This window comes from Balaenoptera musculus, chromosome 12, assembly GCF_009873245.2.
Source record: "Balaenoptera musculus isolate JJ_BM4_2016_0621 chromosome 12, mBalMus1.pri.v3, whole genome shotgun sequence".
NCBI classification, from domain to species: domain Eukaryota; kingdom Metazoa; phylum Chordata; class Mammalia; order Artiodactyla; family Balaenopteridae; genus Balaenoptera; species Balaenoptera musculus.
The window spans coordinates 19,263,076-19,290,356 of NC_045796.1; the positions used below are offsets into that span (position 1 = coordinate 19,263,076).

At 34.8% G+C, this 27,281-nt stretch overlaps 1 protein-coding gene across 1 annotated transcript in view; it reads right to left on the bottom strand.

Moving 5' to 3' along the window:
* Positions 1-27,281, bottom strand: part of ADGB (androglobin) — a 160,537-nt gene that overhangs the window by 100,454 nt on the left and 32,802 nt on the right. Inside the window, exons 4-7 of the mRNA XM_036871938.1 lie at positions 23,903-23,974; positions 21,720-21,929; positions 13,257-13,396; positions 9,958-10,044 (exon numbers count right to left, since the gene is read on the bottom strand). Of these exons, the coding sequence (XP_036727833.1) occupies positions 9,958-10,044; positions 13,257-13,396; positions 21,720-21,929; positions 23,903-23,974 (509 nt within the window). The remainder of the gene's footprint in view (positions 1-9,957; positions 10,045-13,256; positions 13,397-21,719; positions 21,930-23,902; positions 23,975-27,281) is intronic.

Sequence of the window (27,281 nt, forward strand, 5' to 3'; positions counted from 1 at the left end):
GACTCAAATAAAGAAAATCAGAAATGAAACAGACACATTGTAATTAATACCACAAAATACAAAGGATCGTAAGAGACTACTATAAACAAATATACAAAACAAATTGGACAACCTAAAAGAAATGGATAAATTCCTAGAAACATATGATTTACCAAGACAAAGAAATAGAAAATCTGAACGGACTGATTACTAGTAATCAAAAACCTCCCAACAATGAAAAGTCCAGAATCAGAGAGCTTCACTGGTGAATTCTACCAAACATTTAAAGAAGAATTAATACCAATACTTCTCAAATTCATTCAAAAAATAGAAGACAGGGGAAAACGTCTAAACTCATTTAACAAGGCCAGCATTACCCTGATATCAAAATCAGACAAGGATATCACAAGAAAAGAGAACTACAGATCAAAATCCCTGATGAACATAGAGGCAAAAAATTCACAACAGAATGTTAGCAAACAGAATTCAACAATACATTAAAAGGATCATACACCATGATCAAGTGAGATTTATTCCTGGGGTGCAAGAATGATTCAACATGCAGAAATCAATCAGTGTAATACATCACAGTAAAAAAAATGAAGGATAAAAATCATATGGTCATCTCAATAGATGCAGAAAACCATTTGACAAATTCAACATCAATTTATGATAAAAATGCTCAACAAAATGGGGTTAGAGGGAACATACCTCAATATAATGAAAGACATATATGACATGCCCACAGTTAACATCATACTTAATGGTGAAAAGCTGAAAGCTTTTCTCTAAGATCAGGAACAAGATAAGGATGTCCACTCTCACCGCTTTTATTCAGCACAGTATTGGAAGTCTAGCCAGAGCAATAAGGCAAGAAAAGGTAATAAAAGGCTTTTAAATCAGAAAGGAAGAAGTAAAAGTCATATTTGCAGATGATATAATATTATATATAGAAAACCCTAAGAAATGCCACCCAAAAGCTGTTAGAATAAACAAATTCAGTATAGTTGCAGGATACAAAATCAATATACAAAAATCTTTTGCATTCTATGCACTAATAATGAACTATCTAAAAGAGAAATTAGGGAAACAATCTCATATACAACTGCAGCAAAAAGACCTAGGAATAAACTTAACCAAGGAGGTGAAAGACCTGTACACTGAAAACTATGATATTAATGAGAGAAATTAAAGAAGACACAAATAAATGAAAGATATACAGGGCTTATAGATTGGAAGAATTAATATTGTTAAAATGTCCATACTACCCAAAGCAATCTATAGATTCAATGCAATCCCTATCAAAATTCCAATGATATTTTTCACAGAAGTAGAATAAACAATCCTAAAATTTGTATGGAACCACAAAAGATCCTGATTAGCCCAAGTAATCTTGAGAAGGAAGAACAAAGCTGGAGGCATCACACTTCCTGATTTCAAACTGTAATACAAAGCCATAGTAGTCAAAAGAGGATGATATTGGCATAAAAGCAGACACATAGATCAATGCAATAGAATAGAGAAGCCAGAAATAAACCCATGCATATACGGTCAATTAATTTATGACAAAGGAGCCAAGAATATAATGGGGAAAAGTACATTCTCTTCAATAAATGATGCTGAGAAAACTGGACAGTCACATGCAAAAGAATAAAACTTGACCATTATGTTATACTATACACAAAAATTAACTCCAAATGGATTAAAGGCTTAAAAGTGAGACCTGAAACCATAAAACTCCTAGAAGAAAGCATAGATGTTAAGCTCCTTGACATCAGTCTTGGTGATAATTTTTTGGACTTGACACCAAAAGCAAAGACAAAAAAAGTAAAAATAAACAGGTGGACTATATCAAACTAAAAAGCTTCTGCAAAAAAACAAAACAAAACAAACCTACAACAAAATGAAAAGATATCCTACTGAATGGAAGAAAATATTTGCAAATTATATATCTAATAAAGGGTTAATATCCAAAATATAAAAAGAACTAATTTAACTCAATAAAATGACTATCCAATTAATAAATGGGCAGAGGATCTGAATAGACATATTTCCAAAGAACATATACAGATGGCCAACAGGTACAATGAAACGTGCTAAACATCACTAATCATCAGGTAAATGTAAATCAAAACCACAATGAGTTATCACCTCACACCTGTTGTAATGGCTATTATCAAAAAGACAAGAAATGACAAGTGTTGGCAAGGATGTGGAGAAAAGGGCACTTTCATTCACTTTTGGTGGGAATGTAAATTGGTGCAGCCAGCATGGAGTTTCTTCAAAAACTTAAAAATGGAACTATTGTATAATCCCGCAATTCCACTTCTGGGTATTTATCCATAGGAAATGAAAACACTAACTCAAAAAAACAGATGCACTCCAATGTTCATTGCAGTATTATTTACAATAGCCAAGACATAGAATCAACATATGTGTCTATGGATGGATGAATGAATAAAGAAAGTGTGGTATTCATATACACAATGAAATATTGTTCAGACATAAAAAATGAAGGAAATCTTGCCATTTGCAACAATGTGGATGGACTTTGAGGACATTATACTAAGTGAAATAAGTCAGAGAGAGAAAGACAAATATTGTATGATCTCACTTATATACAGAATCTAAAAACAAACAGCAAAACAAACAAAAATGAACTCACTGATATAGAGAACAGATTAGTGGTTGCCAGAGGCAAGGGGTAGGATTTGGGCAAAATAGTGAAGGTGTTCAAAAGGTACAAATTTCCAGTTATACAATAAATGAGTCAGGGGGTGGTAATGCACAGCATGGTGACTGTAGTTAACAATATTGTACTTTATATTTGAAAGTTGCTAAGAGAGTAGGTCTTAAAAGTTCTTATCACAAGAAAAAAAATGATAGCCATGTGTGGTGCTGGGTGTTAACTAGATTTGTGTTGACCATTTCTCAATATATACAAATATCAAATTATTATGTTGTACACCTGAAACTAATATATTGTTATATGTCAATTACATCTCAATAAAAATAAATAAACAAGCAAAGAAACAAAGAAACCAAAATAAACAAAGAGACCAAACACATGGCCCTAGTCTCAAGGCTCACTCAGTCTGGCAGAGGAGAGAGGCATGTCACACACATGACAGGGAAAGAATATGTATTTGAGCATCTGTTAAGTGCCAGGCACTTTCCTATATATTATCATTTAGATAAATGGTCTCTATGTTACTTCTCTGTGGAATTTAACAATATTTTTACTTTCTCTAAACTCTTTCCTGAGGCTTCTACAACATCATTCTTTTCTAGTTTCTATTATTATAGAAATCAATTGTGGACTCCTTTGAACACTCCCTTTCCTCTGCTCACTGCTGACCAATTAGGGCTGCTTCCCCAGAGTTCTCCTCAATATGCTCTTGATAGCCTATAGCCTTTCCTCAGTGAGTTAATAAGCACAACCATATTTTAGGTTCACCTGTACTTTTATGTAACCCTCAAATCATTAGCTCCAGCTCAAACCTCTCTCCAGAAGAGAAGAGGTTGTGTACAACCACCTAATAGACATCTATCCAAAAACAAACAACTCAGACTACTCTGGTGGTGCAGTGGTTAAGAATCTGCCTGCCAATGCAGGGGACACGGGTTCAAGACCTGGTGCAAGAAGACCCACATGCCATGGAGCAACTAAGCCCATGCACCACAACTCCTGAGCCTGCGCTCTAGAGCCTGTGGGCCACAACTACTGAGCCCCCATGCCACAACTACTGAAGCCCATGTGCCTAGAGCCTGTGCTCCACAACAAGAGAAGCCACTGCAATGAGAGGTCCACGCAGCACAACAAAGACCCAACACAGCCAAAAATAAATAAATAAAATAAATAAATTTATAGAAAAGAAATCAAAAACAAACCAATCAATCAATAAAAACATCCTGCCACCATCTTCTACTTTTCAGTCAAGTTAGAAAACTGAGAATGACCAAGTCTCTCTCCCTGAAACTCTCATCAAATAAAAAGTACGTCCCTTAGATCCGACCTCCTCCTACTGCAATTGACAACACTTTCTCCATTCTTCTACTTTTTAAAAATATCTTTATTGGAGTATAATTGCTTTACAATGTTGTGTTAGTTTCTGCTGTACAACAAAGTGAATCAGCTATACATATACATATATTCCCATATCCCCTCCCTCTCGCGTCTCCCTCCCACCCTCCCTATCCCACCCCTCTAGGTGGTCACAAAGCGCAGGGCTGATCTCCCTGTGCTATGCGGCAGCTTCCCACTGGCTATCTATTTTACATTTGGTAGTGTATATATGTCAATGCTCTCACTTCTCCCTAGCTTCCCCTTCCGCCCCCATGTCCTCAAGTCCGTTCTCTACATCTGCATCGTTAGTCCTGCCCTGCCACTAGGTTCATCAGTACCGTTTTTTTTTTAGATTCCATATATATGTGCTGGCATACAGTATTTGTTTTTCTCTTTCTGACTTACTTCACTCTGTATGACAGACTGCAGGTCCATCCACTTTATTACAAATAACTCAATTTCGTTCCTTTTTATGGCTGAGTAATATTCCATTGTATAGATGTGCCACATCTTCTTTATCCATTCATCTGTTGATGGACATTTAGGTTGCTTCCAAACCTGACTATTGTAAATAGTGCTGCAATGAATATTGTGGTACACGTGTCTTTTTGAATTATGGTTTTCTCAGGGTATATGCCCAGTAGTGAGATTGCTGGGTCATATGATAGTTCTATTTTTAGTTTTTTTAAGGAACCTCCATACTGTTCTCCATAGTGGCTGTATCAATTTACATTCCCACCAACAGTGCAAGAGGGTTCCCTTTTCTCCACACCCTCTCCAGCATTTATTGTTTGTAGATTTTTTGATGATGGCCATTCTGCCTGGTGTGAGGTGATACCTCATTGTGGTTTTGATTTGCATTTCTCTAATGATTAGTGATGTTGGGCATCTTTTCATGTGTTTGTTGGCAATCTGTATGTCTACTTTGGAGAAATGTCCATTTAGGTCTTCCACACATTTTTGGATTTGTTTGTTTTTTTGATATTGAGCTGCATGAACTGCTTGTATATTTTGGAGAAAAGACCCCGAATAGCCAAAGCAATCTTGAGAAAGAAAAATGGAGCTGGAGGAATCAGGCTCCCTGACATCAGACTATACTACAAAGCTATAGTAATCAAGACAGTATGGTACTGGCACAAAAACAGAAATACAGATCAATGGAACAGTATAGAAAGCTCAGAGATAAACCCACACACATATGGTCACCTTATCTTTGACAAAGGAGGCAACAATATACAATGGAGAAAAGACACCCTCTTCAATAAGTGGTGCTGGGAAAACTGGACAGCTACATGTAAAAGAATGAAATTAGAAACCTTCCTAACACCATACACAAAAATAAACTCAAAATGGATTAAAGACCTAAATGTAAGGCCAGACACTATAAAACTCTTAGAGGAAAACATAGGCAGAACACTCTATGACATAATTCACAGCAAGATCCTTTTTGACCCACCTCCTAGAGTAATAGAAATAAAAACAAAAATAAGCAAATGGGACCTAATGAAACTTAAAAGATTTTGCACAGCAAAGGAATCCATAAACAAGACAAAAAGATAACCCTCAGAATGGGAGAAAATATTTGCAAAAAAAGCAACTGACAAAGGATTAATCTCCTTTCTCCATTCCTATCACCACTTTCTCTGTAGAAGCCCTTGGCAAAGACTTCTGCAATACTGCACAAACCAGTCCCCCTGTTCCAGTCCTGACATCTGAGCCATCCTCCAAAATCACAAGTCTGATAAGATCAGATCATCCTCCTGTCTAAAATCCCTCAGTGACATTCTGTTGTGAAGACTTCTTAACTTTCTCTGTTTGGTTCCTACATACCTCTCCACCCCATACCCATCCATCCTCCAGAACCCAGCACATAATCTAGTCCTGCAGAAAAATGTGCCTTTCTGGGACTACACCCTGCTCCCTTGTAGTTTCAGGCTATTCTTTCTTCTCTGAGTTGGCTTCCCTACCTCAATAAGCTGCACTAATTTCAACTAATCCTTTGAGGTCAGTTTAAGCATTACTTTCTAGGGAAATTAAGCTATACATTCCTGTTCTGGATTCCCAAAGAATCTTTTACACACTTCTAGTTTAGCCTTTTAAAATATTTTTGAAATTACTCTGTCAACAAACATTTATTGAGAACATACTGTGTAATGGCCATTCAGTGTCATTTCTCTAAGCACAGAAGTCTCAACATTGAGAAAGACAAAAAGGGTCCCTATTCTCATGCATCTTACCATCTCAGTGGATGGATACAACTGAGAGAGAGAGAGACAGAGAGTGAGATTGAGAGAGAGAGGGAGAGAGAGAAGATAACAGGCAGCTATAACTTTCATGATGAAAACAAAATAATAAACAATGGGATATGGAATCATTCAGGAAAGAAATAATTTAGATGGGATAGTTGAGAAGGCCTATCCGAGGAGCTGATATTTAAGCTTGGTGATATCTAAATGTTATGACATATCCAACCAAGTAAATATCTGATGGAGGATCATTCCAGGCATAAATAAAGAACAGTTCATATAAAGACCCTAAGGGACAATGAGTTTAGCACATTTGAGAAACAGAATGAAGATGTGGGTGGCCAGCTAGTGGTTGCCAAGACAGTTTTCATTTTTGTATTTAATCCCATAACAGCTCTGCAACATAGGTAGTACAATCCTAATTGAAGTTTAAGAGGTTGTAAATTTTATGCAGTCACAAATGATAGACTACCAAATGACAGAATCAGGGTTAAAATAGATCTTTCTGAATCCAAAACCCCTGTGTTTTTTCCCACCTACAATGTAAAAAATGTTATGCTGTGAAAAAGAAATATTCATACACCAAAGGATGAGACTATACAACATCTTGGACAGTTAGGCTTAAATATGGGGTGGTGGAGTGCTCTTTTCACAAATGAACTACACCAAGATCAGAGAAATTTGTGTAGAAAAGCATCATCTCTTCATTTGAAATTGTCAGACTTCTAATAGCCACTCTGTATTTCTAGTATAATACGGAGAGTTAGAAGGGTTTTTTTTTTCCAAATGATGAAACAGTGCTAACTGTAGGAAAACATAAGAGGCAGGTCAACAATTGCAAATAGAGCAATGTCTCCCTTTGGGACTTCTATGGGAGAGGGAAGGGAAAGGCTGTCTGTTGAACATGTCACAAAACACTTTTCACCCTAATTGGTTTTCATATGGAAAAAGTCAGTAGTGAACACAAGTATGAAACTTGAATACTCTAATTCTCCTGGACCTCTGTAAAACCATGACCATGACTGGCGAAGCCCCTCAGGGGCTGTCTCTGCACAATCGAATCCTTTGTAGGAAGAGAAACATCCCACTTCTGAACATACCATGGCTTTGATCATGTTGTTCTCCTGCTTTCCCTGTCCCTTTCCTTCCGTCCCCTCTAATCAAACCCAGTCAATGGTAAAGGCTCAGATCAAGTCAGAACTTTCTCCATGAAGCCGTACCTGACCTCCGCCTGCATCCTTGGCAGATGGTGATTTCAAATTAAACATTTCTTGACAATCATTATTATACTGTTCCATGACATTCTTTTCATTTAAAATTATACACTTATATACACATGAATTAACTTTGTGATTTTATAGTGTAACTGTAATTTTAAATTATATGCATAGTGTGGCAGAATGTTCATAACAAAAAATCCTACAAATCATGACATAAATCAGAGAGAGCATATATCTTTTACTTTCTGGGTACATTTAGAAGTAAAATGATAAACTTGAACATCTGAGTCAGTCTCATTTTTTTAGACTTTTCTCTGTTTTCAAAGGGTGATTATTAACTACCATACATATATCTATATAATATTAAATAATATAGTGATACTCATTAGAGGGAAAGAAACTTGCACTAATTATGTATCTACCATACATCAGTTACTTTTTCTGACACTCTTACCTACTCAATCCTGAGAACAACCCTGTAAGATAGGTCGTTTTTACCTGCATTTTACATATGAAATAACTAGGGCCCAAAAAAGTTATATTACTTGCAAAATTCACATAGCTTGAAATTGGAATTATAAGAATGTAAGTTTAGCTATATAGTTCTGGCACCAAAGCTCAAGCTTTTTCCCCTTATATCATTTTCATAGACATTTTATAAGCAACCATAAAAATAAAAATTCATGCAAATTGAGCATCTAAAATCCTTCAAATTTTTAACTTAATTTAATTATTAAACTGGTCTTGGGACTTCTCTGGTGGTCCAGTGGTTAAGACTTCACCTTCCAATGCAGGGGGTGCAGGATTGGGGAGCTAAGATCCCACATGCCTCATGGCCAAAAAACCAAAACAGAAAACAGAAGCAATACTGTAACAAATTCACTAAAGACTTTAAAAGTGGTCTATATCAAAAAAAAAAAAAAAAGTCTTTAAAACAAAAGAAATAAACTGGTCTTATAATCATGAAAGTATATGAACAGTGTTTTCAGTTTTCATGTATGATTTCACTGGATGATTCTAGCAAGAGACAATTCCCAATTTTTAATTTACTAATTTTCTAGTCACAAATTACTTTGATCTCCTGTTTCTTTACCACCCTCTGATAGACTTCTGATGTTTTCATGCCTCTGGTATATTTATTGCAGGGAAAATTAAGGCAAAATTTTAAGCATTCCATCAATACTGAAGATAAAAATTTAGAAAAGTCCATACTTATAAACCCCATTCTCTCTTTATTTCTCTCCACTAACATTGACCATATCATGTCAATAAATATCCTCTTCTCTTAGATATCAGAAAAGGATTTTCCATGAGATGACGATCTAAAAGGCTGCTATCTGGACCTTTCCCAAAGGTAAAAAGCAAAATCAGCTCTCTTTCGGGAAAGTGGTCCTTAGAGGAGTTTGTCTACCCTCCCATTTCTTTCCCTGCAAATATATTTTCTTTGAACCAAACAATGGCTAGTTTATCCTGCTGAAAGGATGCTTTAGGTGGTAGAATCCAAGTTACTAGGACCTGTCTTCAGTCTCCTTTAACCTGGACACTGGGAATGGTAGCTTTCTAACACCAAAGATCAGAGATGATCCAAATTGATAACTGTACTGTGGATTTGATCTTCTTATAAAAATCAGCATCTGGATTGATGGCAAGTTCAGATCTATTGATATAATTATTTTCTATGCACCTTAACCTGATTAATTTCCAGTATCAATGGTAATATGATCAAATTATGTGGCTATAACCTTTATGCATGAAACAAAAAATATTTGTGAAATTTTAAGTAAGCATTACATTAAATGCTCTCTCTTTGAACATAGACAAACAATCTCTATATATCTAGAATCATATGAGAGAAAGACTGTGGGCTTTGGACCCAGAAAGATTTACATTCAAATATTACCTCCAGGTACAATGTACACGGTTTTAGGGAATTCAACCACTCTGAGCTTCAGTTTTCTCATTTCTAATGACATATAACACCTAGCTGATAGGGTCATATGGATAATTAAATAAGATAATCTTTTGAGGACTGTGGGTATTAATTAGAATAATATATTAAAGTGCTTATAGCCTAATAGGCATTTTAATATTATTCATTCCCTAGTATGGGTAGCTAATTAAAAGTCGCTTGTACTTTTCTGTATTGAATAAGTGTATAAGTAGAAAGGGACACCTGTAAATATTTTATCATAATAAATAATTAACATTGTTTTAATATTTGCAATTCAGATATTTAAGGATTAAATTTACTATATATAAGCAAACAGAATTTATCCTGGTATTCTCAAGGAATTTTTTATAATACTATAACATGTTATTCGCCAAACATTTTGTAAAATGTGACAATTTTTTAAAATTTTCTTAAAGACTAAGAATATTTTAGTTAAAGAAACCTTACTGGGGAAGAGATAAAAAAATATATGAGTTACTTAATGGTCAAACGTACTGGAGAGAAATGACTTCTGGTAACCATCCTGTGAGTGCGTGAATCACTGTGAACTCTCCCAGTTCTCTCCTCTCTGCTACATGGATGCTAAAAAAGCAAATGCACAATAGTATGGTCAATAACATTTGAAAACAGAGAGAGGTCTATAAAAAACAGGAATCTCTAATAAGCAGTGATATAATAATAAATGTAGGGGTCCTACTGGTTATACATTAGAGCACAAAAATATACTTTTCCAACAGTCAGATGACTTGTTTTGATAAGGCACTTAAATAGATCCAATGATAAAATTACATATCTATTACAAAACATGCTTACAAGCTTTATTTTATAAATGTATTTATTTTATTTTATTTATGTCTGTGTTGGGTCTTCGTTGCTGCGCGTGGGCTTTCTCTAGTTGCGGCGAGCGGGGGCTACTCTTCGTTGCGGTGCTCGGGCTTCTCAATGCGGTGGCTTCTTTTCTTGCGGAGCTCGGGCTCTAGGTGCGGGGGCTTCAGTAGTTGTGGTTCGCTGGTTCTGGAGTCCAGGCTCAGTAGCTGTGGCGCACGGGCTTAATTGCTCCGTGGTATGTGGGATCTTCCCGGACCAGGGCTCGAACCCATGTTCCCTGCATTGGCAGGTGGATTCTTAACCTCTGCGCCTCCAGGGAAGCCCACAAGCTTTATGTTAAAATGTCATATATATAAAGCATTAACGTCATATACATAAACATATCCATATATATTATATATCGGGAAATATATATAGATGACATATAATCTATTCTATATATTCAATATATTATCATGGTCTTTTAAAAATAGGGCAGTATCCTTCATCTTTCTAGTTTCGGTAATTATTCTAAGATTCCTATGAGGCTGTGTATTAAGTCAGTCTCACAAATGGCAGGACAAGATGGGCATCAGACATCTTTAATAAAATCCTTAGATAATTTCAGAGAACCAGAAACATCCATTCTATCCTGTACTAAAGAGTGGATCTGTCGCCATAGCATAAAGTCAAATGAGGCTGTGATTGATCAAATATTGCTCTTCTCATTTTAATCCTTTTGTTAAAAATTTTTTTTTCTGAAGTGATTAGTCTATTTTCATTAACACACACAAATGCCGTATCTATGTTTTGCTCGGAAATCAGAGCTTCAGTCCGCCTTATGCCAACAGTGACGACTGATGGTATTGACCGGCATACGTGTCTTTTTCTTCAGAAAGAAATCTTACTATCTTAGTCACATGCTCCATCATTTAAAAATTTACATTGGCTTCTTGTTTACAGATTATAAATTGTGATATGTCTACATATCTCAAAGATAACTAACATCTAGTGGGATAATCCACAGTCTAAACTCCTCTTGGAATAATCATATTAATATTCAGGATGTGACTGTGCAAACCCCATAAAAGTAACTCTTTTTCCTTTGCATATTTCATAGTGGTATTTAAATAACTACTAAATATTAATTTTTTAATGTAGAAAGCTAAAACTCACATAAAATATTTACTATCTACTATAAAATCTGAGAAAAACTTTTGGACGAATATAAATTGGACCATGTAGTGATTTCCACTGGAAAGCCTAAGAAATGTCTTACATTAAGTCTGGTCCTTTATTTTCAAGTTGGATTTGTTTATTTTTCAAAAATAACAATAATTCTATTACTCAAGTTGCTACAAAATTCTACTGAACTGTAGTTTTAAGAAAGATAAAATGCTACTCCAATTATCCAGGTCACACATTTACTGCTTCACTGGCCTTGTGGCTCTAATTCTCAGAACTTCAAGTTAGGTCTGAGAATTAGGAACATTATTTTCTTTCAAAAATAAACAGGGGCTTCCCTGGTGGCGCAGTGGTTGAGAATCTGCCTGCCAATGCAGGGGACACGGGTTCGAGCCCTGGTCTGGGAAGATCCCACATGCCGCGGAGCAACTGGGCCTGTGAGCCACAATTACTGAGCCTGCGCATCTGGAGCCTGTGCTCCGCAACAAGAGAGGCCGCGATGGTGATAGGCCCGCGCACCGCGATGAAGAGGGGTCCCCACTTGCCACAACTAGAGAAAGCCCTCGCACAGAAACGAAGACCCAACACAGTCATAAATAGATAAATAAATAAATAAATAAAAGAACGTGAATTTCTAAAAAAATAAAAAAAATAAATAAATAAACAAACATAGTTGTCACCATTTTGAATACTTGGTAGTATTCAGCTACCTAAAATGATCTGAGCTGAGCTTTTAAAAATGATTGAAATTAAGGGTTGCAAGCTGGGTAAAACAAATTTCCAATAGAAAATTGAGGGTTGGTAAGAGAAAAGAGAGATGAAAAGGATGGCAGTAGGAGGGGTTGTTTTCGTTGTGTGGCTTTGGGAGAGAAAAAGGAAGCTGAGCCAAATGAAAATCCACAAAAAATCAGACCAGGCTACTGACTGACAGTGCTATATGTAATAATAGAAGGGGAGGGGCTGAGCTTTGAGCAAATGGCTGGAGTGGCCTCTTAAAGGAGCGGCTGTGACACACTGCAGGAGGGGGAAGGGTGTCAAATTCAAGTTGGTGCAGTGTGTGTGAGAATTCTCCCACTGAGCAGAGACACACAGTTGCCATGCATTTGCAAGTCAGGCATCAAAGCTTTTTTGCATCATTCAGGCCGGCACGGAAGGACCGACCACAGGTCTCTGCAAGTGGAAGCTAAGAGAATAAACGTAGCAGACATGTCCCATACATGTTGGTTCACAAGTCATGCAGGAATATAAGACACAAGCAGATTTCACAAGAATATTGAAGGAAACATGAGTAGTTTTCATCCTGAATGTATAAAAAGGAACAATGTTACCAAAAGTGTGAGAAGCACACTGACATCCTTCAGAAGAGTTCAGGGTTTCAAGATGAGTAAACGACTGCTGCATATACAGAGCCTAAAACTTTAACTGGATTCCAGTATACATTATTCAGTATTTAGATGAACTAATATTTTCCCCTACAAAACAACTTCTTTCTCTCATTAAGCTGAAGATTGATTTTCCATGACTGACTTTCCATTCATTATAAGGAAACACTGGATGTAGAATAAGTTTTTAGTATTTTTCTTGGAGGAATTTTGTCTTATTGTGGGCTAATGCAATATTTCAAATCAGTGGCTTTGGCTTATTTATTTTTATATCAGAAAGTTTACATTGTTTGGAGAAAAGGCTTCTTAAAATTGAGTTTTTGAAAAATAAAGCTACGCAATACAGATGTATAGCTGTCGTTGCTGTTGTTTGCCTTTTTGTTTGTATACAAGTAAGCGATAATTTTTTATTCTACTTACTCCACATTTGCCAGCTTAATGATAGCTTTAGACAAAAGCATTGGCCAAAGTTCAAATTCATAGGTTGTAGCTGGAAGCAATAGATTGTTTTCTTCATCAAAAGGCAGAAAGTCATCAATAGTTATCTTTCTCCAGCAACCCTAAAGATGAGAAGAAAGGAATATATTCTCAGTGATTAACATTATTTTTTCTCATACATTATTGTACACTGCTGACGTTATTATTTACTGTTTTATAATTTTATTTTAGCGTCTTACATCTAATGACTGACATATTGGTATTCAATACTACTCTGTCTGAGCGTTTTAGCTTATTATTTTATTTAATGTAATTATAGCATGCCTATATCTATATCAATAGTATGATTATTTATGAGGTCTTTTAGCACATTCTAGGGTGCCCCATCCTACATAATGCAGTAAATTGAAGTGTTTCAAATAGCAAAACCAAAATACCACACAATCATGGAAAGTTTGGACATGATTAAATAACTAAATACAGTCATAATGCAAATTCTGCAAATGTAACTTTAGTAATTATTTTTTATCCTTATATCCTCAGTGATCTTATACTTCCAATTACCATATTACTCCTACTCCTGTTTAAAGATCTATTTTTTAACATAAAGCTAATTAATACTTTATTTAATAAAATCATTATATACTTACCTGTATACATATTATTTCATAATTAAAAGCTTGAGGCAAACGATAAAATTAATGATTGTGAACTCAAATATTTTTTTAAACTTTGGTTTTACATGTGAAATTTTAGTTTGAATTCATTTCTTCCCCCAAGAAATATTTCAGCAGTGATGCAAGCATTGTGAACCCAAAGATTTGTAACACATGGCTTATATCTATACCATTGAATTGCTTACAGACTAGTGAGGGAAGGCATATAGGCAAATACAAAATGTAATATGTTTAAAATGCTCTAGGATCAGAAAGGAAAGTGTGACTAATTTTGCTTGGGGGATGTCCTCACAAGAAGGTGACATTTGAACTCAAGATTCAAGGAACAGTATAATTTTCCTAGGTAGATAGGAACAATAGGGTGAAAAATGCTTTCTTTTTATGACACCTGTAACTGAACTCATACTGCCTTATTTAGTGGTTATATGACTTTTTCTTTATTTCCTTATGGATGATGTAGGGCAAACAGGTTTAAAGTCACAGGTGTTTAGCTACTCTCTCTTCTAATTTTAAGTGAAACAACCCAAAAGAATACACAGTGAAATAAGCCAGATTCAAAAAGACAAATATTGTATGATTCCTCTCACATGAAGTACCAGGAAAAATCTAATTTATAGAGACAAAAAGTATAACAGAGGCCACCAGGGCCTGGAGGAGAGGGGAATGAGAAAATACTGTTTAATGGATGCAGAATTTCTATTTGGGATGATGAAAATGTGGAAATAAATAGTGGTGATGATTGCACAGCATTGTAAAAATACATACTGTCTCTAAATTGTACATTTATAATGCTTAAAATGCTAAATGTTATGTTATGTATATTTTACCACAGTAAAAAATAGCAATAGTAGTTCCCTTCTTACACTTTGATTTTCAGAAAAAAAATTTCAAAGGGGCTATCTGGATTCCCACAAAGGGAAAGTTTTAAGTAGCCATAAGAACTTTGTTATACCAGTTTAACAAGTATCACCTGCTTCCAGCTGATCAGTGATTACATATTTCAATACAGATGCTTTGATTGCTAAACACTATTGAACTGTATACTTTACATGAGTGAATTGTATGGTATGTGGATTGTATCTCAATAAAGCTGTTACATAAAAATACACAAGGATGAATGTTCAACATTACATATCTAAAACATAATTTGACTAAGGTTATAATAATTTTCACTGATATTAGTACATTGGTTAGTCGCCTCCTTTAAGTTTATGAGTAAATGAAATGTTATGTATATATAAACACAAATAATTTTTGAAACCCCATCATAGGGCATTGAATTATTATTGCATTTGGTATTTTTTTGTCACTGCATGTAAATGATGTATATTGGACATTTTTACTGAGTTTACTGTGTTAGTGCCACATAATTTTAAAAGACCATCAGAATGTTTAATTATAGAATGCTTGTAAAGAAAGATACCTTTTTGTTAAGATAAACATAGATTAATAAAAGACACTTTAGAACACAGTCATGTTCAAATTTTATTATTTTCCATACTTCAATTCCAGGTCACAATAACTAAATGGCTACATATATTTATACCCTCTTCCTCCTAGGACCACCCTGAAAGGAAAATAAAAAATTTGTTTTATAAATAATAGTTCAAATCACAATTACAAAGGATCAAGAAAAGAGTAATCAGTGGACAGAGATTTCAGCAAAAACCTGAATGGTCATAATTATATGAATGCGATGGAATTCTGACTTCGCTTCCCTACTTCTACTGCAGTAATAGGTGGTGCCTTCCCACTCAGGTTAGAGCTCTGACTTCTGCACTTGCTCTGAAGTAAACAAAGCAGTTTCTCTCCCCAGAAGAGTCAATGGGAAGGACTGACTTCCATCCTCCTCCTGCAGTGAAGAGGAGGTGCCTGGCCTGGTAGAACCTATTGGAGGAACTCTTATTTCCACACCCTACCCATGCAGTAATGAAGCACACTTCCCCCTCCTCAGGTGGTGATAAGGAGATTGTGGGACGGAGTCTTATCCTCTGGGTAACAGAATAGCACTATACAGGTGTTACAAACTAAATTGAGATTTGAAACAAAGCCCACAAAAGTGATCCAGGGTGTGCATTCCAAATCTAAACAGGCTGACTACTTGCTAAAATAGAAATTTTAATTAGAAACCACAGTCATAAGACATAACACAAATAATGTCCAGGAAACTGTCCAAAATTTCTCATCATACCAAAACCCAGGAACATCTCAATTTCAATGAGAAAATACAATCTACAGACCACAAAATCAAGATAACAGAGAGGTTGTAATTTTTAGGTAGGAACCGTAAATATGCTATTATAAAAATGCTCCAACAAGTAATTATGAACACTCTGGAAACAAATGAAAAATAGAAAATCTCAGCAAAGAGATAGAAAATATGAAAGAGGAAAAAATGGTAATTTTGAATTTAAAATTAAACAATAAACAAACAGACCCCTTAATAGCAGAATGCAAATGACAGAAATTAGTGAACTGTAAGTTATATCGATAGAAATTATGAGCAATAAGGGAGATATAGATTGAAAAAATAATATGAGCCTCAGGGGCCTGTAAGACAATGCAAATATATATAACATTCATGTCATTGGAGTCCAAAAAAAAGAGGGACAAAGAATGTAGGGCTGAAGTAGGTTTGAAGGAATAATGGCTGCAAACTTCCCAAATTTATCATAAAACATAATCTTACAGATTTATGGAGCTCAGAACACCCAAAACAGGATAATTCCAAAGAAATCTACATCCAGAAATCTACACATGTTAAATTCAGAATCCCAAAAAACAAGACAAAGAAAAAAGCCTGAAAGCAGCCAATGAGAAAAGACACATTACCTACAGGAGAACAGCAGATTGCTCCCCAGAAACCACAGAGGCCAGAAGAAAGTAGCACACGATGCTGAAAGAAATAAACTGTCAACCCTGAATTCTGAACCGAGTGAAAATATTCTTTAGGAATAAAAGTGAAACAAAAACATTTTAGGTAAGGAAAGATAAAATAATTTGTCACCAGAGACTGGCTCAAAAAGAGTGGCAAAAGGAAATTCTTCAAAGGCAAAAATAGAAAAAAAGAAAATGGAACATTAGGAATGAAGAAAGAGCAAAGGAAAGAGTAAGCACATTGCTAAATGATAGAGTATTAGCTTCCTCTTGAGCTTTTAAAATTATTTTTGACATTTAAAAGCAAAATTTTTCATGAGGGTCTCAATATATGTTCAAGAAACATTTAAGACAACGATAATAAAGAGGGAGGAGTGTAAAGGGGCCTAAAAGGTGGTAGTTATATTCCAGTTTAAGTGGTAAAGTGTTGATATTAGTGGACTGTGATAAGCTATGCATGTATAATTTAATCCCTAGAGCCACCACTACAAACAAATGTATGCAAAGAGATATACTCAAAAACACTAGGGATACTAATTCTAAAAGATATAATACATGCACTCCAATGTTCATAGCAGCATTATTTACCATAGCCAAGACAGGGAAGCAACCTAAATGTCCATCAACAGATGAATGGATAAAGAAGATGTGGTACATATATACAATGGAATATTAATCAGCCATAAAAAATGAAATAATGCCATTTGCAGCAACATGGATAGACCTAGAGATTATCATACTAAATGAAGTAAGTCAGACAGAGAAAGACCAATATTATATGAGATCACTTATATGTGGAATCTAAAAAATAATACAAATGAATCTATTTACAAAACAGAAACATACAGACATAGAAAACCAATTTATGGTTAACAAAGAGGAACAGGAGGAGGGATATATTAGGAGGATGAGATTAACAGATACACACTACTATATATAAAATAGATAAAAAACAATGATTTACTGTATAGCACAGGGAACTATATTCAACATCTTGAATACCTATAATGGAAAAGAATCTGAAAATATATATATATACATATATAACTGAATCACTTTGCTATACACCTGAAACTAATACAATATTGTAAATAACTATAGTTAAAAAAAATAAAACACCAGAGATAAACAAAATGGAATCCTACAGAATGTTCAGGAAATGAATAAGAGGACAGAAAAAGGAAATATATAAAATGTAACAGAAGTAACAGAGTAGACAAAATTGCGGACAAGACCCAATTGTATCAAATATAAATTACACACAAATTAAAATACAAGAGTAACTTGGATATACTTATCAAAGTTAAGAATTTGCATATATTTTGACAGAAAAATTACACACGTAGAAAGCTGAGAAAAGTCACACAAATAGGAAAAAATATATACACGAAGACGTTATTTTAGAGCATTGTTTGTATTGGTAAAACACTGGTCATAACCTAAATGTCTGTCAATATGAAATTAGCAAAATACGTATTGAGTCATCTCTTGGTATCTGTGGGGGACTGGTTCCAGAATCAGCCACATATACCAAAATATGGGGATACTCAGGTCCCATAGTTGACCCTCCTTATCTGAGGATTCAACCAAGGGCAGATCATAACCATAGTGCTGTATTTATTGAAAAAAATACACTTATAAGTCAACCTGGGCAGTTCAAACCTATGTTATTCAAAGGTCAACTATAGTTATTGTCATCTTTAAACAATGGAGTGCAAGGTAGATCAATAAATATTAGCATAAAAAATGTCCATGGTTAGGAAAAAAAATACAGAATGATGAGTACTGTATGATCTTACTGTCGGTATAGATTATATATAGTAGGTTTACATATATTTGTAAGAAAAAGTTTAGGACGATATACAGAAATCATTTACTATGATTGTCTGGGTAGGTAGAGTCATAGGGAACTTCCATTGGCTAATTTAAACATTTTAATAATGTTTGAATTTTTTTAATAAAAGCATATATAATGTTAATAATAATGAACAGAGAACAAAAACATTTCCATTTTGGAAAAATGTAATTGAATGATGGAAAAATAATTTGTCATGGCATATACCTTGAAAACACTGTTTAAAGAACAAAATGTCACTGGGTGGGAGAGAGTTTGTTTCAAATGCTGACTGCAGGCTCTGCCCAGAGACTGTGGGGTGGGGGGTATGGGAAACATGATAGGTGATGTTGATGCTGGTGTGTTCTGCACCCCACAGTTTGAGAAACTCTGAATTCTACAATAATGTAGTGCTTAAAGAGTTAAGCACTTAATAAGTTAATTAACAAAGGTTAATCAGAAATAAAAGATAATATGTTTTTTATATGGATAGACAGATGGCAACAGGGGAAAAGTATTGGTCTCAAGGTGTGAGTTTCTCTGTTTATTCAGAGATAAATGAAAGCACTCAGAGAAAGGCTGCCAAGAGCACTACGTATCTGAAGTGGAGAGCAATATCTTAATTGCTTCTTTCAAGGAGCCCAAGGAATGCTGACATTGAAAAGCACCTGAGGAGACCACATGTGGCCCAGTAGCAGTGTTATCACTGCCAGGTGAAAGAAGAGAGAAAACTTCTCTGTTTTATAATACTGTTTTTTATGCTACCCAATAAATTTTTGATTGATGTCAAAGAACCTTGAGGCTATTTACTTACAATCCACACTGGAAAAAATGGAAAAACTTTTACAGAAGAAACAATATGCTGGTGTAAAAATCTGAACTTTAAATGTCATGCCTAGAGGCTCTCATTGGTTGGTTTACTTTGAAGAAATGACTAAGGTGATTGCTTCAAGAGACAACAGGAAAGGGGGAGAAGAATATATGTAATAAGGCAGAGAAGGAAAAATCAATGTCCAATAAGAAACAAATGAGAAAGTGTCAATAAATGGAAGAAAACAAACAGTGAGGTGTATGCCTTAAGGTGTACAAGATGGGACAGTGGAAGGAAAATAGATGTAGGGTAGAGGATGTATCTCCAGTACATTATCCTGAATCAAGCAGTAGAGGGTGACAAAGAATATTCTTATGAACACCTTTCTTAAATATTTGCAGTGAAAACCAAAGGATATACATGTACATAGTGAATTAGAATTGGAAGAGGAAAAAAATGAAAAATTAAATTGTGTATGTCTGGAAAGGGACAAGAAAAGAAAGTAGCAATATACTTTATCTTGTCAGCAATAATTTACTCTAACACTTTATTACACCTCATCTGCAAAGAGGTGTTGACTCAGCCCCACCATCTGGGAATTAGGGAGAGAGAGGTAGAAATGTCCAGCCCAGAGAGAACAGCCAGAAAACCAGGTAGCCATCTCTATCACATGAACACAGCCTCTGAAACAGCAAAGTTCTTGTTTTGCTCCCTTTAAAAATTGCACCTGTCTATCTATTTATTATCATTGCTATCAGTATTCTTCTATATCCTTCTAGGACTACAGTCCCAATTTTAAAAAATGGACCAAAGGAGAGGAGGGCTAGCAGGAGAGTGTTGTAATTTGGCTTGTGTATTTATTTTACAAAAAGAACTGTAGGGCTTCCCTGGTGGCGCAGTGGTTGAGAATCTGCCTGCTGATGCAGGGGACACGGGTTCGAGCCCTGGTCTGGGAAGATCCCACATGCCGCGGAGCAACTGGGCCCGTGAGCCACCACTACTGAGCCTGCGCGTCTGGAGCCTGTGCTCCGCAACAAGAGAGGCCGCGATAGTGAGAGGCCTGCGCATCGCGATGAAGAGTGGCCCCCGCACCACGATGAAGAGTGGCCCCCGCTCGCCGCAACTAGAGAAAGCCCTCGCCCGAAACGAAGACCCAACACAGCTAAAAATAAATAAATGGAGTAGCTATTAATTAAAAAAAAAAAAAAGAACTGTAGATTGGACCAACTGTGAAAATAAGAAATATATATTTGAACAGAAGACCTGGAAAAAGAAAACATCTAGAAGGTAATAGCTTCTTATATATATTTCCATATACTAATGAATACACTAAGTGGATGGGGGGCTGGATGCTTCAAGCTCAGTGCTATAGAGAAAAATGAAGCAGAGACAGGGGAGAGAGTGTCAGGGTTTCAGATAGGGTGGAGAGTAAAGGCTCAGAATGAGTGTCTGAAACACTAAACCCAGGAGATACTCGGGCATTCTAAAACAAAAAGGTTATTATCCATGTATTCCATATGTAACCAAATTATCATTCACATAACAATCATACATAAAGGAAAATAGAGCTCAATATTAAGTTACCCCAAAGAAATCTCATGTATATTCTAAGTGAATAAAACTTTGGAATGCATACTCCATCTGAATGAAAGATGAATCAAAATAAAATACTCAAGAGAGAGGAAACTGTATTAAAAAAAAAACAATGATGAGGATTAACCCTTTTATATATAGAATAAGAGATAAATATAAATATGTGTTCAAAGATAAATACTAGAAAAAATGTTTACTCAAAAAACATATATACCAAGAAAACATTGAAATAAGAGTATTAGGTGGATTTTATTCTAAAAAAACAAAACAAACTATAAATTCATAATAATTAAAGCAATATGGTATCTGAATAGGATAAGGAAGCTAGTGAAAGAAAATAGAATCCAAAACCAAACACAGTCAAATTGGAAATTAGTGTATGATAAAAGTGGTTTTTAAAATCAGTGGTAAAAGGTAGAAGATTCAGTATGTAATGCTGGGGCAACTGGCTGAGGTTTTGGAATAAAAAATAAACCAGTTCTTCATTTCTCACAGTAGATAAAACAAAAGATCCAGACATTAGAAAGATCCAGACAGCTGACAGCCTTCGTAAACTGCCTCATCTTCTACTAGCTTCATTATCGGCATGTAAGAAAACTATATTTCAATATGAAAGACACACAAATTTTTAATGCATGTGAACACAAACTTACCATCCAGTAAAGTTTCACAACATACTTTCCATAGCTATTGAACAAGGGAATGTGACCCTTCACAGCCTTGCACAGAGAGTAAATGTGTTCCCAGGGCTTCCAGACCAGAAGAGGAGGTTCCCCTGCAGTCCCTTTAGAATAATTGTTCAAAGCACCCCCATTGAATATCTTCCACATGGCGTAGATTTCGCTGATAATCCATCTCATCAGCTAGAGATAAAAACCAGTAGTGTTCATTAGTTATTTTTCAGTTGTTGGCACTGTAATTTGAAAGGGGGTGGGGAGAACAGTTGAAAATCTACTTCCAGTGGTAATGTCAGATTCTACATGTAGTATATCCCACATTTTGATTTCTGACCTACAGAATGGTCATAGATCTTGCTTTTGTTTTCAAAAAATATAGTCACAATACAAGCTAAAAAGTCTTAGCTAAGAGCTGTCTTCCAGAGTAAACTGTCAGTGATGTGACATTGACCTCCATATTAGTTGTGTGCATGTGTGTGACAGAAAAGGAGGGAGGAGAGAGGGAGACTGAATGTTTCTGAGAGCAATGATGATTTTATTTTGGAATTAACATTATATAAAGGATTGAGCTACTCTTCTGTAAATGTTGAGAAGTTTGAGAAGGAAATGATCCCTTTAAGTCTATAAAACCAATTAGACAAGTAACGAGACGTGGGAAAGAATTAAAATTACACACACACTTAACTCTACTCTAAGTCTCATATCCATGTGTTGATCTGCAGGTGCAGAAGTGCTCCAAGTAAAACTCCCAACTGCAGGGTTTTCAACAGGCAGCAAGGCACAGTGGAGAGTTGAACTTCAGAGTATGTTTTACTGCCTGGTTTGTAAGGAAATTAAATACTTGAGACTAACATCATAAGATTTATGTTTTCCTTGATTTGGTTATCTAGAAAATTTCTTAAAGTTTGGTTAAGTTGAAAAAGACAAATCAGATATCCTCCTGTATACCTGGAGATTTTACTACAGAATTATTTTATACTTCCTTTGTGGAATCTAAAATATGACATAAACGAACCTACCTGAGAAACAGAAAGACTCACAGACATTGAGAACAGACTTGTGGTTGCCAAGGGGGAGGGGGATTCGGGAAGGATGGAGTAGGAGTTTGGGCTTAGCAGATGCAAACTATTATATACAGAATGGATAAACAACAACATCCTACTGTATAGCACAGGGAACTATATTCAATATCCTGTGATAAACCATAATGGAAAAGAATATAAAAAAGAATATATATATATATATATATATATATATATATATATATATAACTCAATCACTTTGCTGTACTACAGAAATTAAGACAACATTGTAAATCAACTATATTTCAATACATAAATATTTTACACTTCCCTTGAAAAATGATATACTAAAGTCTATGTAGGTTTAGAATTCATAAAATAAGCATATTTTAGACTAAACTATAAAATATAAAACAATTCAGAGATAATTTTATACTAATCAGTACAACCTGGCTGAAGAAAAAATACTTTGATTTTAATATTGGTCAAGATATTAAAGATCAGAAAGACAAAGTGTTTAAATGGATAATGACTCTGCCCCACTCCTCTGACTGGACCTTAGGAGAAAATAATCAAAAAGCCCGTTTCTGATGTAACTACATTAGGGGAGTGGAACAGGTCTGCTTCTGATGGATAGAACCCCGGGTGGAGAGTGGGGAGGTGTGTTCCCACGTGCTGTAGGACTGCTGCACTGAAAATCTGGTTTGTTTCAATGAGGTTTTGCATTTGAGCTGCACCCCCTGATTTCTCCACATTAGCAAGTCAGACAACACCAAACACCCTACTCTTGGACATGATGTAGGGCCAGACTGGCAACAACTTTATGTCAATTGCTAGGCACATGGATCCGGAGGAGAAATGCCTAGATGGTGTGTACTGGGCTACCCTGGTCCATGGGTGGGAGAATAGGGGCATAAGAAGTGCTAATATTAACATCTCCCCCACCTGTTCTCTCTCTACTCAATTAAAGAGGCTTCTCTTCCTCTTTGAGTGTCTGGCTTATGAAATATTCAGTTATACCAGAGCTTAAAGGTGAGCAAGACAGCACTGAAATTGACCGACTGGGAATTGTTTAAGGGCAGGTCCCAAAGGCATTCTGCAGGGAGGCTTTTCTTAGGTTGATACTCCCCTACTTACCTCACTGCAGAGTAAATGCTCATTTGCTGAAAACAAGTCAAACAGGATTTCGTTTTTCACAACCACTGGAGCCTGAAATATATATATATATATATATATATATATATATATATATATATATATGGAGAGAGAGAGAGAGAGAGAGAGAGAGAGAGAGAGAGAGAGAGAGATATTACTCCTTAGGAAAAATAAAGGAAATGTAGCTTAATGAAACAGTTTCATGTGCTATAAACAGGCCAAACTCGATTTCATTTCTCACAACCAGAGGAATTAGAAGAAATAAAAAATAAGCACATTATTCTGTAAGATAACCCTGTTAGAGCTGTAGGTGACATTAATTTAATAATGTAATACCTGTAAAATACAGTATTTTATGACATTGGCAGGTAAATATTTATTAAGGCTTTATCTTCCCTCCATCATAAAGGGCATAAATTGGCTAGTGAAAATGAGGCAAAGATACCAAGGGTGACATAATCTATCTTCCAAGGGTATCTGAAATGCCTGTAAGTCATTGATATGCTATTCTTAGATACAAATTTAGCCATAGTAATTTTAGAATGTTTGAGGATGATGTAGCACTTCTAGGAAAATTCTTGACTTTAAAATATATATATTTTAACATAATAATCCACCAGTTCTTTGTTATATTTCCAGTTCTGTAGCTCAGAAATTACAAGACTCTTTTTGTTTCATTAATTTTATTGATGGATGTTTCTAGTCTGGCCTGGTTCTGTCCCCAGAGGACGTTCCACAATAAAATAAAACAAAAAAAAGAAACAGTATTTTAACATATAATAAAATGTTGTAAGATATAACATATGCAGATAAATTTAGCATGCATAAACTCACAAACTGAGAGTTTAAAACCTGATATGAAATTTAAATTAACCACTCAAGTTAAACCTGAAGCTTAGTTAACATCTGGTAGCTAGAAAAATGTCTTCATCTTGGATAAAAAATATTAGCTGAGACAGCTTTTTAAAATCTTGCTCAACTTTAAATATTGTTATGTCTTTTAAAGTTAATTTGGTGGTCATTATTTAATTGGTATATATCTAAGTTTGCTTTTATATTTAGACCAAAATATGACTTGTAACACTTTTTAAAATTAGTTACAATTAATATCAACCTTATATATTTAACATATCAAAATAAAATGAAAGTTGCTTTGATTAGCAAAATAGATTTTTATAGAAACTAATGCCATCAATTACTCTCAATCATCTGTATAACTAGCATCTTGAAAATTCAATAAAATATTTTTACATGTCTGAGAAAAATTTACCTAAAACTACCTTGAAGGCCTGAATTGACTCTTATGTTCATAGTTTAAAAACATAATTTATATAATTTATAAAATTACATATATATAACTTTATGTTTGTATATATATATATATATATATATATATATATTATTCTGGTTTGTCTGATTGTGACGCAACACTTCTAAAATGCCTATATCTTTCAGTATGTACAAAATGCATTAAAATTGACTATAGATTAAATATGTATTAGATATCTAAGGTTTGACGGGTTAGACTTAATAGTCACCTGCTGACAAATGGAAAGGAGGAACTGACAGTTTCTAAAAAGACAACAAATATTAAGACAGAGGTCTCTGCAATGGTATTTTAGCATCTTTATCCCCTACACCTATACCTGGGGCAAGACAAAGTTTTAGACATCTTACATCTGCTTAATATAATCAACATTGAAGGACCTGGGCCACCAATATCTGGTTCTCAGAAATAAACAAATCTGATTATTCACTCTGCTATTAGGGCGTGTTAACCCCCTTGGTTGGAATGGTCCATGTTGACTCTGATATCTTAAATTTAGGCTTTTAAGTTTTTTAATAAGTTAGCTTCTCTTTGACTTAAATCATGTCCTTTGATTTCATATTTTGCTTAGTGTCCTGGAGTATGTTTCTAGTGCTCTTTAAATTGTGGGTTGCAATTATATAGTGATTCATGAAATCATTTAATGGGTCAGGACTATATACATATATATATACACACATATATATATCTATAAGATGTTTCAGGAATATATATATATATATATCTTTATATATATGGACTATAATAAAATAGAGTAAATTTCATATAGAAAGGTCATTATTGTTTTGTAATATTTTTGTCTAAACTTTATGTATGTCCATATTTAATGATTCTCAATGTAAAATGTATTTATCACTGTGGTCTCATACATTAAAACTTGACAAGCACTATTCTAAAACTTTCCTGCTTAGCTAGACTTTCAGTTTGGGCTGTTCTGGTTCACACTTCAGCATGATGGATCAAGAGAAGGAGTCAGTGCAGAGGGAGAGGAGAGGTAAGGAGATGGATGGCAGCATTTCGATAAATACAGGTGGAAGTGTCATTAACAACAATGAATCAGTTTATTTTTAGTATAAGTGTATCTTCCAGAACTAAGGTATGCTAAAAGAGAAAAAGGTGTAAAACTTTCCTACTTATTCAAACTTACAACACTCATTTCATGGAATTCATATCCTTCATTTGCATGGAATATAAACTCTGCACTTATACTGAGTAGAACCTGAGTGTTATTAATAATATATAAATATTAAGTGCATTATATTAACATCACAGAATTTGCATTCTTCATTTCGATGTTACCTAACATTATAAGTAATTTAAAGGTATGGTTTTTGTAAATTTGATTTATTTTATTTAAAATGTCTTACAGATAAGCATTGAATAAATACTCTGATGGACAAAGATGTACCTTTTTATTTTCTCATTTTAATAAATATTTAGGATTTAGGATTTCTGACTTTCTTAACTAATAACAATAATTGAAAAGCATGACAGATAAATTGTATTTTCTGCATTATTAACAGTGCTTCTAAAAGCTAAAACTCTTAGGAATAAAATCACTAGGCATAGAAACAGAGATGCAGTGAATTCCATGATTACAGAAGAATCAGCTTCATTATAACCTTTTGACTAGCATTAAATAACTAATTTAGTCTACTGGCTTTCTATGCATTAAATGAAAATGGGAGATTCAAGAAGGGAAAAAAGGCATTAGTGATAATTAAACCCTTGGAAATACCAAATATATTCAAACTAACATAGCTATTAATTAGGAAGATAGACCAGTAGGTCTAAAGTTTAATGTACATAAGTGCTATTTAAAATGAAGTTTTCTTGGGTGATGTCCATGTCAGTGTGATTCACATGGGGTTCAGAAATGAAAGTGGCACTTGGAAAATGATTCAAAAATTCCTGGAATAGAGAGATCCAAGTGCAGATCTCTTGGGCTGGAAAATAAATGCTTATTAACACTAGCGTAAACAGACCTTTACACCATGTAAGAAGCAGAAAGGAGAAAGTCTGTCAGAAATTAAG